General features: G+C 51.9%; 3 protein-coding genes across 3 annotated transcripts; 1 reads left to right on the top strand and 2 right to left on the bottom strand.

Moving 5' to 3' along the window:
- Positions 1 to 52: 52 nt before the first annotated feature.
- On the bottom strand, positions 53 to 5,217 carry N7459_000975 (mitotic regulator LTE1; the record flags this gene model as incomplete). The annotated part of the gene is made up of 2 exons (XM_056940160.1): positions 53 to 4,757; positions 4,841 to 5,217. The coding sequence occupies 2 exons, from the start codon at positions 5,215 to 5,217 to the stop codon at positions 53 to 55; spliced, it is 5,082 nt and encodes a 1,693-aa protein (XP_056804440.1).
- Positions 5,218 to 6,500: 1,283 nt separating this feature from the next.
- N7459_000974 (M13 family metallopeptidase) lies at positions 6,501 to 9,194 on the bottom strand (the record flags this gene model as incomplete). Its single annotated transcript, XM_056940159.1, has 6 exons — positions 6,501 to 6,578; positions 6,692 to 7,092; positions 7,161 to 8,259; positions 8,313 to 8,821; positions 8,887 to 9,122; positions 9,187 to 9,194. 6 exons carry the CDS (start codon positions 9,192 to 9,194, stop codon positions 6,501 to 6,503), a joined length of 2,331 nt encoding a protein of 776 aa, XP_056804439.1.
- Positions 9,195 to 15,041: 5,847 nt separating this feature from the next.
- On the top strand, positions 15,042 to 16,370 carry N7459_000973 (guanine nucleotide-binding protein subunit alpha; the record flags this gene model as incomplete). The annotated part of the gene is made up of 5 exons (XM_056940158.1): positions 15,042 to 15,168; positions 15,254 to 15,438; positions 15,493 to 15,656; positions 15,713 to 15,971; positions 16,029 to 16,370. The coding sequence occupies 5 exons, from the start codon at positions 15,042 to 15,044 to the stop codon at positions 16,368 to 16,370; spliced, it is 1,077 nt and encodes a 358-aa protein (XP_056804438.1).
- Positions 16,371 to 16,499: the final 129 nt, after the last annotated feature.

The following is a 16,499-nucleotide window of genomic DNA, read 5'->3' as shown; positions in this document are numbered from 1 at the left end:
CAAGAAACATAAAAAACGTGGCGGATCATACCCACAGCAATTAGATGGGAGATCACTCAAGCCGCTTGCTGCGACCGTGGATCTCCTCTTCGGGGAGACAGGCAATCCACAGGCATCGTTCGATAATACCCTGCACGGGTTCGAACCGGTACTTAGTGCTCGCATCAATCAGACGAAGCAGACTCTTGACGATGCGCGCGGTCGTTCGGTAGCGCTCAAAGTTGACGAGCAACCCACCCTGGCTGCTGTTGATCTGGGCTGGCTTCTGAGCATTGTAGGTGAGGTCATGTACGTATAAACCTGCGTGGAGCGAATGAGTAAATGTAAATAGAGAAGCAAAGCACGAGAGCTCACCAATGAAGGGAATGCAGCCTTCCTGCAAGTTGGCTGTCTCCATCTCAACGCGGAGGTCGTTGAAATTGCGAACCGGCTGAATCAAGCTCTCCATGTCCCTAAACAGTCGTTTATCTTCAAGTGGAACCAGCTGCCACGTATTTTCCAGGCGTGAACAGTCCGATGAAGATAAGGCGATGGCAATCTGAAGCATCGTAGCATAGTTGCAAAGACGGCGCGCATGTGCAGCGGTGTGGATGAATTTGACTACAGTGCGCGCCCGCTCATGGATGTCTTGGGTTAGGACAATCTCAGAGACAACCCATTTCACCATGAGATTGAAACGCCCAACAACTAGGTCAATGCCTTTCCGTTCCTCGGCCGTGAGGAATTGAACCCAGTTGAGAACACACTGGGAGCTATTACTCCATTTCATTTCGACCAGATCGCGCCAGTCAACCTCGCTCAAAGCCGCCATCTCGACCAAGGTGAGTTGCTGAGCAAGCGTTTGCGACTCACATGCAAGAACAAATGGAACATGGTCAGGTCCTGAACTGTTGGTAGGCACCCGGTTGTAATGGTCTCTCTCTGAATTTGAAACAACATCGCTTGAAAAATGCGGCATGCTTCTGGAAGGGCCATTGGCTGTGTCCACCTCCCGACGTCTGGGAGAAGTATCTGGCGTAAGTGGTTGGGCCTGGAAAAGGACTTTCTCCAATGGCGAAGCACAGGATGTGAAAGAATTGGGGTTTTGAATCGTCATTGGAGGAGAGGGTGGATGGGCCAGAGGATGAGATGGAATTTGAACCGTCGACGATGCCAGGCTGCGAGTATCAGTCGATATGCGGCCACCCACAGCTTCCCGCGAGTCAATCATGTCAACAGACATCTCCGAGGACAAAGCTGATAAGCGCCTGGGGGTGTCTTGTCCGGCCTCGTGCATTGCTGACTCGGGAACAGTCGAGCCTCGAGGGATACGTCGAATGCTATCTGTCTCTTGCACAATTTGGATAGATGGGTGCGAGGATGCCAACTCAGAGGTGTCTCGACTAGAGGTGAGACTGAGAGGGGCCCCATGCATATCTGCAACAGGCGTCCGGCCCGCGGGCGGCCGCTTCATCGACTCATCGGTCAATCCTCGCTCAAGAAGAGGAATCGAATTGTACGACTCTTCGGATTCGGCCACTGAATCGGAGTAGGGTCTCGGCGGCGCCAGTCGCCCTCCAACAGTGGAGTAAGCTGATTTGTCTGTCTGGCGCCTTCGATGGAGGACATCCCATCCAGCATAGTCTGCTTTTGACCTCTCAGAGCCAGTCTCGACCCCATGTCTATCGCGAAGACTATTACCTCCAGCAACCAGAGAACCTTCAACCTGTGCGTCTCCATTCCCTTGATCGGGAGGTGAACCTGTCCACTTGCCTTCCAGCTTCAACAGAGTAGATTCGATTCCTCCATCGTCATCATCGGGGATCTGTGCAAAGCGAGCGATAGCTGCCTCAAATGAACGTCTGATGTTCCGATTGGAGCCGCTCTGAATCAGGGAGAAGCGAGGATTAGGGGGAATCAAAGCTGTTGGAGGCCTTGAGGCAACATCATCAGTTGTGGTTGTGGTCTCCGTCAAGGAGTCATCATAGGACTGAGTAGACACTAAAGATCTGCGATTCGATGGAGGCTCATTTTCATCCACAAACTGCATTTGACGCAAGTTCCCACCGGGCCGTCTGCGAAGCGCTGGACCAGACGGCTTATCCATCCAATCTTGAGTGATATTCGAACTCGCGATAGACTTGCCGGCTTCACTTCCCATTGATAGACGATGCCTCGACATTCCACTTTGGAATGAGGCGTACTTCCGGAGCCGAAGAGAAAGAGAGGCTCTCTTGCGAGGCGCGGATTGATGTTCATTGGAAAATGATTTCCTCTGCGAGGAAAGGCCAGATGGGTGCTGAAGATTTGGTTGTTGAGATGTCGGCTCCGATGCATCGCCCTTGAAATATATGGGAAGCAAATAGTCGTCATTGCTTGGTGTTGACTTCTGCGACATGGAATCACACAACACATTGCTATCAGGATTCAAACCAGCATCGCGGTCTGGTGTCTCTCCCATTGGCTCTGGCACGGCCCCCGACATGACGGGAAATTCGAAGCCAGTATCATCAACAATTACGATCGAACCACTGCCGGTAGTGAGCCCGCTCTTAATCTTCGGGTTTTCAGTTTTCGGTGTCTGCAGAGATGAAGAATCATCCGCATCTGAAGAAATCTCTCGTTCCGTTATGTGTACCTCAGGCACACTGGGCTGTGCTTGAACGTGAACGTTGCTCTCAGCCGCTTGCTCATTCATCACCTGCCGATATTGCTTCAAAGTTTCATCACAGAGAACATCAATCCGGGTGGGCCGTTTTGGAATAACAGCCATTTTTCTTTCCCGATAGAACTCCGATCCAAGTGTGATATTGTTCGGCATTGCAGACGTCTTGCTACGAGAGGGCATCGTGAAGGCCTCAGAAGCATTTGCAATTCGAGCAGAAACACTTTGACCACCATTTCGACTGTGCAGCGCCCTTTTAATTGAGCCAATTATGGTCCTCACTCCCGAGTTCGACGGTACCATTTTGGGTGCGCTATCTGGTGTACTTCGGCGGTCCGGGTTTGACGAGGATGGTGCGGGCAAAGGAGGTGAGTCCGGTGCCATCATTGTCATATACGACTCTGCAGGGGGGTATAGCAATCCGCGAATGAAACCGACAGGGTCCAATATCTCCTGCATGGCGGGCCTCGCCGAGCTGGGCTCCATGCCAAACATCGGAACTCGGTCATCTCGGACTGAATCCGAGAAGCTACCACTTCTCTTATGACCATGGCCATGGAATGGATATCGTGATAGCATTGGGGATGGAGGGCCTTCGTGGGGAGAATTCGTTTTGGTGAGACCGAGCGGTACCGGCCGGGGCCCCTTCCCTCTGGAATATGGCATTGACAAGCGTTTCGGAGACTTGGGGGGCAGTGAACAGGACAGCGCTAGCATACTTTGGTCGCTCTTAGTGGAGAACGGTATGCTTTGTGCGGTGGCAGCAGAATCATTTCGATCGTGTTGTGTAGAAGTAGGAAGGCTGTCGCGGATATTGGTGTCTGCGTGAGAAGCCATTCCAGGAAGTGGAACGGTCTGTTGGGCTGCATCGCCAGTGGGCAGTTCTAGTTGGGCACTGCCGGGGGAAATGGGACTATCCGGGTCGTTATATGCTCGAGCAAAATCAGAAGAAGTCCAATAAACGGAACACTTGCCATTCCAGCAACGCTTCAGGTCAAGAAGGATTTTCAAGTCACTCATGCCGCCGTTCTCTCGAGATTTGACGTCTTGATATAGTGAGTTGATGGTCTCACAAAAATGGGTTCGTAGGTCATAGCTCGTAACAAAATCATCAACAAAATAATTTAGAATCCAGTGGCGGAGAGCTGCAAAAGTGCGGATGCGAATTATCCGTCCGTCGTCTTGTAGGCGATTGATTGCCCATTGCAAACGTGCAAGAAGTAGGGCGAGTAGGTGGTTTGGTGAGAGATACGAGCGGAAGGTGAGAAAGAAGTCGGAGACTAGCTCGTAGTCCATGAATGACTCCGACGAGATCTGCGCGACGATACGTGCAGGCGTGGCAGCACTAATATCTTTGGTGCCGGGAATGTACCGCACGACTGTCTCACTATCCATGTCCGATACCAGAGCTTCGTAAATGGAGGGTTCAACCGGTCCTTTGAGCTCATAAACCATCGAGTTCCTGGGTGCTGGCGAGGCCCGGCTCAGATCGATGGCCGCAGTCCCAGAGAACATGGAGACCGCAAAAGATAGACGGTTGCGAGAATGGGATTCTCTGCGGTAAGGGCTCTGGAGATGCGTCGGTAGAGGGTCTGCCATGCCACCCAACAAAGTGGAGTTCCTGAAATTATCGGATATTGAAGTTCGCGTGTACGCGGGACTCTGCAGGGCTGCACTACCCTCCATATTGAATCGTGGTGAACCAAGCCGGTAATGGGGTGTGGGAACTTCCAGCGCAGCCTGGGCCAACTTCTCATCTGCAGTCTTGGGCCGGTCCTCAGATCTGTCGATCACGATGCGCAGCTCGCCACGTTTCCCTGCACCGGAGCCCGATGGTCGTTCGGATGTCGTCGAGAATGAATTTGCTCGATGATGGTGATGGTGATGGTGATGATGGGCAGACTCGGGTCGGGGGGCTTCGGGAGCGACGGACTCAGTGTCCTCGCCGGGGGGTTTGCGTGGGCCTAACTCAGACAACTGCGAGCTGGACCACCGCGACGGGTCATCTCGGCAAAGGGGGTGTTTCTGCGGCTGAAGATGGTCGCTTGTCACTTGATCAATAGATGAGAAGGGTGCTATTGGGGGTCCCTTCTGCGGTGGATTTGCAATCGGCCTGGCCATGAGAGTCGTAGGTCAGCTTGCTGCATGCGGTGTGCGACACGGAATCACGGCGCCGAGATTATCGATCGATCGTACCTAAGGAAGATCTTGCCGTTCTGGCCGACGCTGCCCACTGTGAAATGACCTGCTTTCCGTCCAGCCGGACGCGCCTCCAACGGGCCCCGGTGCGTCTGAGACCGTTGTAATGGCGCCTTGCGTAGTAGTTCATGGCTGTCCATCGCCCGCAAGCCCGACGCAGCGGTCCTCTCCTTGGCGGCCTTTAGTTCCAAATTCCTCTTGATGATATTACCGCCTTGTGCCACCGTGTTGGCACGTCGTAAATTGGAGGTCGCATTGGGCGGTTCACCGCTGCGCGTTTGGTTGAGGGTTGGGAACTCATTGATTTGAACCTGGGGCTCGGACAGGTCTTTGGAGCACGCCGGGGGATCGATGCGTGACGAGGACGGTTCCATTGCGGGCAATCGCGCGAGCTCTCCCCGGATGACGGCTCTGCAACGAACCGCTCCGTCGCGACGCGACCAGATAGTCCAGGGACGCTTGAGGGGGGAGCTCAGCTCAGCTCGGATGAGACAACAAGATCAGCGGATTAACCCATCAAGCGCAGAATATGACGAAGAGCGGAATAGGGAGGGGAGGGGAGTGGGCGAAGGAAGAGCGAAGGGTTGAAGGGCGAAGAGCTGTTTTTCTCCGGTGGAGTTGGGGAACTCGACCCGCCGCGGCGGAACCAGGATTAGGTGAAGACTGGAACGGTTGAACGGTCGAACCGTTCCGAGAGGTAATGCACTCCGTCCACTACGACTGCGATCCTTCTACAAAACGTTCCTGACCTCACTGTTATCAACTCAGCCACTGACCTCAGCTGCGCATTCTCGACTCGGCCCCAGCGACGTCAACTTGATAGGTCATCGTGCCGTCCCACACACCCTTTCGCCCCGGTGAAGCGAACCACCTGGGGGGCGAGATCCGAACGCTGGTTGGCCGATTGCTGCCGCCGTTAGATCCTCTCCACTTGGGTTCCCTGCGTGACGCGACGCCGGGAACCGCAGAGCTGATAGATGGAGCTCCCAGCTTTGGACCTATCCAAGTGGCCAACTGGTCATGTCGCCTGCTGGGGGGTAAAACGAGTTCCACTTCCATCAGCATCTACAGCATGATCGCTACATATACTATGGGTCCTGACATTCCATCAGCCAGCTGTGGGTTTCTCCTCGTACGAAACTCGAAGTCGATATCGCACGATTTGAGGGCATTCCACATGATCTACCCGGGATCGACTCCCCGTTGCGAAATCGATGCATCTGCTAGACCGGATCGCCTGGACCCTCAGACCGCTCTCTCGATGCAGATCTGCGGAGGGCAATCACTTTCGACGCGGGATCGCTCCTTCCAACCCGAATCGGGATCGCCATGGGAGCGGGATGTGTGATTAGCTCCGGAAGATCTCCCCGGTCTGATGATTCTGCAGGCGATGCCTCGGAATGGCCCCCCAGACGTGAAAGGCAATCTGCGCTGTCTTATACGGCGAGCTCTCATTGGTGGTCTCGTCTGCGGAAGAAATATACAGGATTCGACAGCCTCAGTCGCCGAAACATACAGTAGAATGCCCCCCTACAGAACCCATGCATACAAGTACATATAATATTCCAACGCAAGTAGAATCTTCATCAAAACCAGTTGGATTCCGAGCCTCCTGAGGAATGTGGAGCGTCGCGCCGGCATGCCGTCCGCTGCAGAACTACCAAAGCTTGCAGACCGGCTGCTTGATGGGGCAGTTGAAGGCATCCTTGAATTCCCGCGAGTTTGCCATGGTTTCCTACGACCCGTATTAGAAAAAAGAAAAGAAAAGAGGAAAAGAAAAGAAAAGAAAAGAAAAGAAAAGAAAAGAAAAATCGGAGAACAGCGAAGGGTAGTTGTCATCAAACTCACAATATTCCGTGCCGCCTTAGGCGCGTGCGGGTCGCTGTAGATCGCTCGCTCCGCAGCCTCCCTGGTGCTCTTGCCGCACCACCAATTGCCATATGAAATGAAGAACAACTGTTCCTTCGTAAAGTTCTCCAGGCCGGGCAGGTGCGGATCGGACTTCGTCTCGTCGTGCTTCTTCCATGCATGGAATGCGGCAGTCAATCCACCGGCGTCGGCAATGTTCTCTCCCAGCGTCAGCCGTCCATTGACGTGGAGGATCTTGTCTTCAGGGCCCTCAACCGTGAACTTGGAATACTGGTCAACAAAGCACTGGGCGCGCTTTTCGAAAGCCTCGACCGTCGCTGGGTTCCACCAGTTTGTGTAGTTTCCTGTCTCATCGTAATGCCGACCGGTGGAATCAAATGCTGCGCATTGTTAGAATGAAAATAAAGACAGGTTCTCGTTGCTCCCTTGCAACCAGTAGCTCACATACCATGCGAAAGTTCATGTCCACTAACGGCACCAAACGCACCATAAGACAAATACAAAGGGGCTGCATTTCCGTAGAATGTCGGGGGTTGCATGATGCCTGCAGGGAAGACAATCTCGTTGCCCGGCGGGTTATAATAGGCATTGACCGTTGGGGCAGTCATGTCCCATTCATCCCGGTTGGTCGGCTTGCCCAGCTTGGACCATTCGTTGTGGAGATTGAACTTAGCCACCGCAAGCTCGTTCTCAAAGAAAGCACTTTCAGACACTTCCAGTCCATGATAGTACTCTTCCACGTCACGAGCATCAAGCACATTGGGACTCTTGGTGGGAAATCCAATTTTCTGAACAATATTTTCCACCTTTTGAATGCCCAGCTTCCGGACATCCGGAGACATCCAGTGGGTCTGGTCCAGAGTGAAGATAAATCGCTCCTTGATATCCGACACGATCTGATCACCAAGCTGCTTCGATTCTTCGGAGAAGGCATCCAGCACGTAGAATCGGCTCAGACTCCAGCCGAGATCCTCGTCGAGGTAGTGAATACACTTGCGCCACCGCTCTTCAGTTGCATCCGGGTCTTTCCCGGTGAGCTCGTTTGTAAAGCGACGGAGAGGAGTAACCTTGTCATCCTCAATGATCTTTGAAAAATGTTGGATGAGCTTCCATTGCAGGAAAAACGACACAGTCTCTCGCGAAGCATTGTTCAAAATGTCAGACAAGGCCCTCATGTACGAAGGCGATCCGACAATAAGCCGATCACCTTGATAGTCATGCGGTGCCAACTCGGAAAGGATGTCGGAAAAGGAGATCTCAGGAACCAATGATTCGGTGTCCTTGGCACTGAGCGGATTATAGTACTGGGTCACGTCTTCCTGGGTTTCAGTGTCTGGTGTAACCTCCGCGAGTTTTGCCTCAAAGCCCACGACTTGCTTGGCAATCTTCTCCGGGTCGGCAACTTCAAATGCCCGGAGGATCTGCTCCAAAACCACAGCATACTTGGCGACTGTCTTCGTGTTCTTGTAATACTCCCTGGTGGGAAGTCCGATCTCCTCAGGCGGAGTCACAAAAATGGCAACGTTGTCGGGATCTCGGTCATCGGGCTGGCTCTGTTAGCAAGGATACGTATAAGCAGAAAACGTCCTGATCAACATACTGATATACTCGGGGCCACAAGAGCTTCAACGCCGGACTTGATAAGAAACAATATGGCATTGGTCAGGTGGTGCTGCGTGCCTGTGACAAGTCCACTCTTGGTAGGGTAGATCTTCCGCAACTCGGCCAATACTTCGATCAAGGGCTCGCTGCCGCGCTTTCGCGCGGTGGATTCATCAAGACAAGCACTATATGCGGCCTTGAGTTTCTTAAAGTTCCCTGTGTCAGCCGCGTTCGGAGACTGGGAACGCTCCAGGATGTGACGGAGTCGAGTCTCTGCATTTTCGTCCATAAGGGTGCCAGCAAAAATCGAACCCTGGTCAGACCGCATATCATGACGCTCTCTCCAGCCACCACATACAAATTGATCGAAGTCGGTGCACGGGTCAATCTTCGCATAGCTGGGATCCAAATTATAGAGAATCTCCGATGCGGCGTGAACACACTCCGGTGTCTGGCACAGGGGCGGTGCTGTTTCAGGATGCGGGGAAGGCGCGTCGGTCGCCTTGCCTGATGGCGATCGATTGAAAGTCAGAGGGGAGCAGGAAGCAAGAGCGAAGTATTTTGAGCCATACCGGTAATAAGCCCGGCCAGGCTGAAGATCAAGAGACCAGCCAAAGCAAGTTTCGTCGCGACTTTGAGCTTATGCCACAAGGGAGAGCTTCTTTGTTGCTTAGCGCGGCCGCGCTTCAAGAGGCGAGGAATAAAGGCATTGTTCTGTGGCTCGAAGCCGTCATCCTCGACGAGGAGTCCCAGCTTCTGTTCCGATTCAACAGACCCCATATGAATCAAGCCCTGCTTGTTGGGGTCACTAGACAGTGTTAGAGATGTCATTCCCGTCAGGGTCCACCGATAAGACCAACTCTCGAAATGACCAGGCCATGTTGCAATTGTAACCAGTGATGGCTAACCAGCCAGTTGGAACTGTAAACGCGGTACAATCTGCCTCTCGTGTGCATCGAGGGCTTGCGACAAGGTCAACTCTGCGTTTGGCCCCCGCAGCCTTGGGGAAATGGCGTCACATGTCCCTGATGAGTCAGCCCTGTCAATTGGAAGGTTGCCCCTTTGGGAAAGGCTACCATGGGGTTGAGTTGCACAACAACTATGTACAGCACACCCCCTTTAACTTCGAACATTCCAAGCTTAAAAAATGTTCAATTTAGCGGGTTTAAAATTAAAATTTGGAAGAGGGTGATTTTTGGCAAAGAAAACTGAATTATATTTCCGGAAGATAGATATATAACAATAGGTAGCCTTGTATTAGTAAGGGGGTACAAATTTATCAGGGATTACCACATAGTATACACCCAATCGATGATACTATTCAATAGATGGAGCCATGAAAGGATAGATGCCCGAATCTATCACTCATGGGCCGCCCCTGTACGTACATGGCTCAGACACTTGGTTCTACATTGGAATTCTCCTCTAGCACTTGCTATATTATCGAGTCCTTGATACCATCTTGAATATAATTCTACCCTTGCAGTGTGCTGGGAATAACTCTACCTTTCACCGTAAACGTGTGGGTTTAGGTGATCCAATTCATTGTGTGCTCTCTGCCAATGTGGTCTTATCTGATGAACCGAGATAGACATATTTCCGAGATTTGGACGAACCAACCTTGGAACCTTGGAAAGGTCCAATCCTTACATAACCCTTTCCTGTCCATGCCCGACACCAGGTATTAAAGGAGGTTATCAACGGATATAGGGGCTCAATCTACTGGTAAACTGGTGATTCAAAGATATATTTTGACGGCGAGCAGCTGACAGGGAGTAGGTGGGTTATGTATAGCTTGATCATAATCTATTTTTAAAGGCAGGCTTTTCTTTAAGAATTTGGGTGCAGAGGTAGTAGAGTGTACATGTCGCCTCATGAAGCCTTACGAGGTTGAAATAAGAGCTTACTTCGGCATTGGCGAATTGGAACATAATTATTCCTAGCACTCATAGGCATCAGAAAAAGGGTCTTATTGAAGATTGCTACAGATATCCACCTGTACTCAGGCCAGGTTGCCCAGATAGCTGTTACACATAAGTTGGAAGGAAGTGGGGCCTTAGTCTAGCAAATTAGTGTATACCAGCAGTCGTATTGTGTATATTAATTGACGTATAATGGCCACAAGGAACGGGTGCGCCCGACGGTTTCAGCTTGACACTGGACCACGTCATTGTCGCTGCATACCTCATGCCTAGGTTGTGCGAAGTCTGATACCCGTTATAAATGAAGAGGGTACGCAGTGAGCACTGAACCAGACTATAAATTATTGTTATATATATTAGAGGCCCGTAAATTACGTTCCTAACCCAAGCTTTAGAGTACATAGTTTATTCCGCTTTGATTCCATGCATGGACCCTCCAGCAGAACACCCATCAGGAAAGAAAGCTGCGGTGAGAAGAAATGTAGCTTGAATGGTCTGTACCAAATACGGAGGCTTTCAGGGAGTCCTGCTATTCTTCCTTTCATGGTATGATGTATCACGCCACACGACAGCCTGGTAGCTTATGATATAGTGCTGCAAATACTGATCGCGAATTCCATAGAACCGTTGGGTCAGCAAAGACCTCGGCAACCGCTGTCGAATATTTCACCATAGTGCAATACGAACAGTCTCTAGAGCGATCGATAGCAAGGAGAAAAGCGTCTGGAATCCAAAAAGGCAAAGGGGGCGTTCTTCAGCAATTCAATCATATCGGCTCTGAGCTTGATCCCAACGGTCTCGGCAAGTAGTCTAAAGATAGACCTCGGGAAGCGCCATGCATGGACACAGAAAAATCTCCGAGAACCCCCACCAGAAAGGCAAATAAGGCCGTGCAGGCTTGTGTTCGGGACTTCCTATGTGGAGCAAATGCCAGTAACGCGGGCGCTCGGAGCCCCTGAAACCGGGCTCTGGGCTGCTGTCAAATGTTGATCGACAACGTCTAATTTGCTAGATTCCACTGGGCAACGCTTGTGGACCGTTTGCCCGAGTTAGTTCTTTCTCCCCCCATTAGCGATCGCTTGTCGCCGTTAGTGCAGGCGAAATGGTTATGGATCGGGCTGGTGGGCTGCATCTTTACATGCTTGTAGCGGCCTGTGGTGTTGATAGACTTCGGATGAAGAAGTTTAATGCCCCCATACGTACTTCGGTTGACGTTTCTGAAATGGCGAAGTGGGATAAGTGAGGATCAGGGTGACATTACCTGTCACCAATATTGGGGATCTCTTTGCGATTGGAATTTGATAATTCCCGATGACTGTGACGAGCCTGAACAGCCGTGAGATTGCAAAGCTACTATGTATGATCCAAAATGGGAAGGGGGGAAGTATGCGTACGTATAGACACAAGAACACAAGGCGCCATATGTCGCTATGATTCATTTGAACTGTCTTATCCGTTGTGGAAGTGGTACAGTACTTAGTTCATCTAGCAAGTATATACTGGGGGTACTATCTAGGAGATGGTGATAGTTAGCAGCAATGCCAAGCTGACTCCATACCTCTAAAGCATGTCATCTCCGAGCCCGGTTTACATGTGGGTTTCTCCTTCCGAGGCCGGTTTGCATGTGCATATTATTGCTTGTTAAAGAAATTCATGCGACGCAGAGGATCCCACATCCCGGGTATATGGTCCAGTGTTCTCGAAGTCCCCATGCCCGGCCCCCATCATCCTTCGCCGGTCTCTCGGAGAGACTTCAGTGCAACGGTAGACAATAAGATTACTACGTACTATGTACTGTCCTGGCCAGATAAATCTGCAGATCTTCTGGCCCCAGATCGGCTGTGTATGGATATATATACGCTGTGTTCGATCTGTGCTGGACGACTGATGTGATAGGAGAATCGTGCTTTCCCAGCCCGCGTGCGCAGGATTACCCCTGCCTTAGCAGCGCGACGGCGCAGGTAAGCACCGCCCAAGAAATGAAACCGGAAACGACGAACCGAAGAAGATGGCCCTGGTCGTTACAAGGCCGTGACGGTGTGAGAACTGGAGAACGCCAGGTACGGGCTACTTGGGAAACAAAACCTCGGGCGCCGTGGTATTTGGGTTACAATGCGGCCAATTAACTAGTTAGTTAGTTAGTTAGTGCAAAAGTATAGACATCATCTTATGGCTCTGATCCTCGTAATGTTGGGGTGCCTTCCCCGGGCGTTAATTATTTCAAGTCTGTATTCCTGCGTTCTATAAGGCGGAATGCAGAAAAGAACGCAGAAAATCCACTACAGTTTGACCGCAGTCTTGAGTGTTGAAGATATATGTTTGCAGTTGCACCAGATCAGGCGATTTTTTTTTGTGCTGTGAAGTGACTCTCTATGATGTGCTCCACTGAGATTCTGTATTGTGAGTATTGCCGAACATGCTGTTTCGTTCCCTTCGGACGGTCTACATATCCCTGAACGGAGTAGTCTCGACCAATAAGCGATAGATACCTTGCGAATGCAATCCGCATCAATCGATTGGAAGTAGCACGCAGGTATGGTGGATCGATGGGGACAGTCCTAAAGTAGTACGGTATAGTGCGTGTAGTAATATACCTTGTCGAGTCGTCAAAACCTCGGCAGGATGGCAGGACGCGCTGGGTTTCTGTTCTGTCAAGCAGGAGGGAAAGCCTAAGCCCCTCAGCGCAGGAGTCATGCATATACATACATGTAGTAGTAAATCCTACTAGTTCAAGAGTTTCTGGATATGACTCTTCGGTGGGGGCTAGGCAGTGGCAAGAGAGGGGGCAAAGGGAAGCAGAGGGGAGTCTAGAGCAAAGCAGAGCAGATCAGAGCTAAGCAAAGCAACGAACCGGGATAGGAATCCGCCGACGTTTCAGAAATTTCCTTGCGTTAGGCGATACATATCTGCACAGCCCATGCGGGTTTCAGCCATTGTGTGCCGATCGCTACAGGCATGCCGCATGGCGGCTTGGCACGTAGCGAAGAACCATCGACACGCGTGGTGGAGATGGTGGCACCGTGGCCATGGCCCTGGGGGTTGGAGTTTCCAGAGTTTTCAGAGGGATTGTAAGGCCCCGGCTCGAGAGGATCAGATCGACCTTCCAGTCGACAAGGAGCACGCAAGGGGGCGCTCGCGTGTGGGAATGAATCGAAGAACAATCATTCGGTGACGGACGTTCTCGAACGGATGCGCAGGGGCGCTGATTGGCTGCGGGTGTTGCAAGCCCCCAAGGCCATTTCAATAGTGCCAGGCCGATGGATCAGATTCTCAGCCCCGAGGGAATAATGGGGTGGATGAAGAAGACGAAGAATCTTTGAAGGAAGCTTTCCACGTTCGTCACGGATCGCCACGTTCTTCGACCAAGAGACGAGATGGCCATGGCGATGAGGATGGTGTGTAGACATGGATGCACGACAGGAAGCAGTTTGCAGGGGGATGGGGCGAACGCATCCCCAGCCTGCACAAGCTGCCCATCGAGACTCCTAGCCACAACTGCACCGTCCACCGATTGAGGATGCTTCCCAGACCGTCCAGTATATGGTAGTATCTCCGTACCGCGAGCTCCATATGTCGCGTCATTGAATATTGATTGGATTATTCGCGCAAATCAAACCTCCAATCCAACAGGGGGAATGGCCCCATTTCGTGAGTGGATCGCCCTAGCGCCCCTGTTGGGTGAATATCGTGAGTAGTAGTGTATAGTATCCTCCGAGCTCGGTACACCAGCCCGAGGCGCAGAAAGGGCGTTCATAATACCGTCGAGCTGGTGTCGCTCGTCCTGGCCTTCCTGCGGAGCAAGTGCATCCCCAACCCGCTCGTACTTGGCGTCGTGTGGCCGTGGGTCCTCAACTGCAATCTGCACTCCGCATCGAGCGCCTCGGAGGTGACGATAAACCATCGCGCTACTCTCTAGCCCGAGCATCCTCCCCGCTCGTGCGCTTGTGGGCTTCTCGTGGGACGGCAGAGAGAGACGAAAGAGAGAGGAGGGAGAGAGATGTGCTACCGCTGAACCTCCCCATCCTTCCCGCTTGCCCCTTCCTCTCTTGTCTTCCTTTCCCCCCCTTCTCTCTTCCCTGGCCCTTCTATTCGGACCTCCCCCCCGCCTCCACTGGTCGTTTCTCCCTCCGCCTGCGGTACTGGGTTTGTTGGAGCTGTTTGGATCTGGAACCACCCGAGAGATCCTTACCTCCTGCAAGTCTGATCCGGAACCTTCCCGCGTCAATTCGACATTCGACATTCGACATCACCACGCGCGGGCTAACCGCCTGAACGTCCTTCGCTCCCCCCCCCCCTTCAAATCGGCTACGATCGGACGTCGCGCGTTGTCCGGCCACACTATCAATCTCGCTGCCTGTCTCGGTGAATAACCCGGTCCAATTGGAAACCCGGCGGCGCAATTCAGAACGGAACGTGGAAGGTCTTGGATGTGGGGAAGAACCGATCGAAGCTTGCCCATCGCCCGCTGGAAAATTGGATTCGCCCGCCCATTCGCCTGCGTGGGTCAATTTAAGTAAAGTGTACAAGGGGTCTTTGTCAACCGGTAGGTCACTGCCTATAATGTTCTTCGGAAAATACGGTGGTGCGCTCCTGTTTTCACGAGTTCCGTTGAGTCGACTGTCTCTGAATCGCAATTGGCGAACCGGAGCGCGACGTAATGCCATGGCATCCCTGATTCAGATCGGACTCGACCCCGTCACTGTCTCCAACTCCCCAGCCGTATCGCTTGACTGCACTCCTTGCTGACGATCGTTACGCTAGAGCACGGATTTGTTTACGCCCTCCGATCCCTGGGTCCTTGAATCATGGGTTGCATAAGCTCCAAGCCCGCCGAGGGCGACAAGCTTGCCCTCCAGCGCAATGCTCGCATTGACCGGTCCATCAGAATGGACAAGAAGACAATGGACCGGACCATCAAGATACTGCTCCTAGGTTCGTGACATCCGATAGCGGACCATCCGCTGATTTGTTTTGTCATTCGGTCAATCTGATAATGGACTGTTGACCATACATCTAGGTGCTGGAGAGTCGGGCAAGTCGACCATCATCAAGCAAATGCGGATTATTCACAGCCGAGGCTTTCCCGAGGAAGAGCGACACCAAACACGAGCCGTGATATACTCCAACATTGTTATTGCGTTCAAGGTTTTGATGGACATCATGAATGCGGAGCATATAGACCTCGAAGATCCCAGCAAAAGGGTAGGGACAATCACTAGTCCTTTTGAAGATCCGAGTTGACTAACTGTCTAAAAGCCACTGGCGGACCTGTTGGATAAGACAGACCCGGACGTTGGTTCAGATGAGGCTTTCTCCAATCTCAAGGTTCGTGACGCGATGAGAGAAATGTGGCTTGATGCAGGCGTCCAAAAGGCAGTTGCGCGCGGACATGAGTTTGCCCTGCATGATAACCTCAGCTAGTAAGCCAAATCTCCTGGGCATCTCTTCCATGCACATCTTTCTGACTGCTCCCCAGCTTTTATGACTCTCTGGACCGCATCTTCGCCCGCGGGTGGCTCCCTGATAACCAGGATATGCTGCAGGCGCGTCTTCGGACCACTGGAATCACGGAAACTTTGTTTGAGCTGGGACAGATGAATTTCCGTATGATGGATGTTGGTGGACAGCGGTCGGAACGCAAAAAATGGATCCATTGCTTCGAGGGCGTTCAGTGCCTGTTGTTCATGGTCGCCCTGTCTGGGTACGACCAATGTCTGGTCGAAGACCAGAATGCCGTAAGCACTACTCTCTGCTTATCATCTTGCTATCCAATTGCTAATCACATACTGCAGAATCAAATGCACGAAGCCATGATGCTATTTGAGTCTCTAGTCAACGGCGAGTGGTTCAAACGCAAACCAATCATATTATTCCTCAACAAGATCGATCTTTTCAAGGCCAAGCTCGCCATATCGCCCATCTCAAACCACTTCCCAGACTATGCAGGCTCTGACACGGACCTTGATGCTGCGGCACGGTTCTTTGCGGATCGATTTCGCGGTATCAACAGGATTCCGGATCGTGAGATCTACATACACTACACCAACGCAACAGACACGACATTATTGAAGGCGACCATGGATTCAGTCCAAGACATGATCATTCAGAAGAACCTGCATACCCTCATACTATGAGGTAGTGCAAATGAGAAGTGCCCCTGTCATTTACGATAAACGTCATGGTTGACTACGAAGTTGATTTTTATTTCTTGTCAAGCTCTCTAGCCTACTTTCTTTCTCGTGCATCCTTCACCGGGTCCCGTT

Source organism: Penicillium hispanicum (genome assembly GCF_028827665.1).
Source record: "Penicillium hispanicum strain IBT 35686 chromosome Unknown utg000001l_segment0_segment0, whole genome shotgun sequence".
Lineage (NCBI taxonomy): Eukaryota > Fungi > Ascomycota > Eurotiomycetes > Eurotiales > Aspergillaceae > Penicillium > Penicillium hispanicum.
The sequence above is the reverse complement of the archived record's forward strand: the minus strand, read 5'-3'. Positions and strand labels throughout refer to the sequence as shown.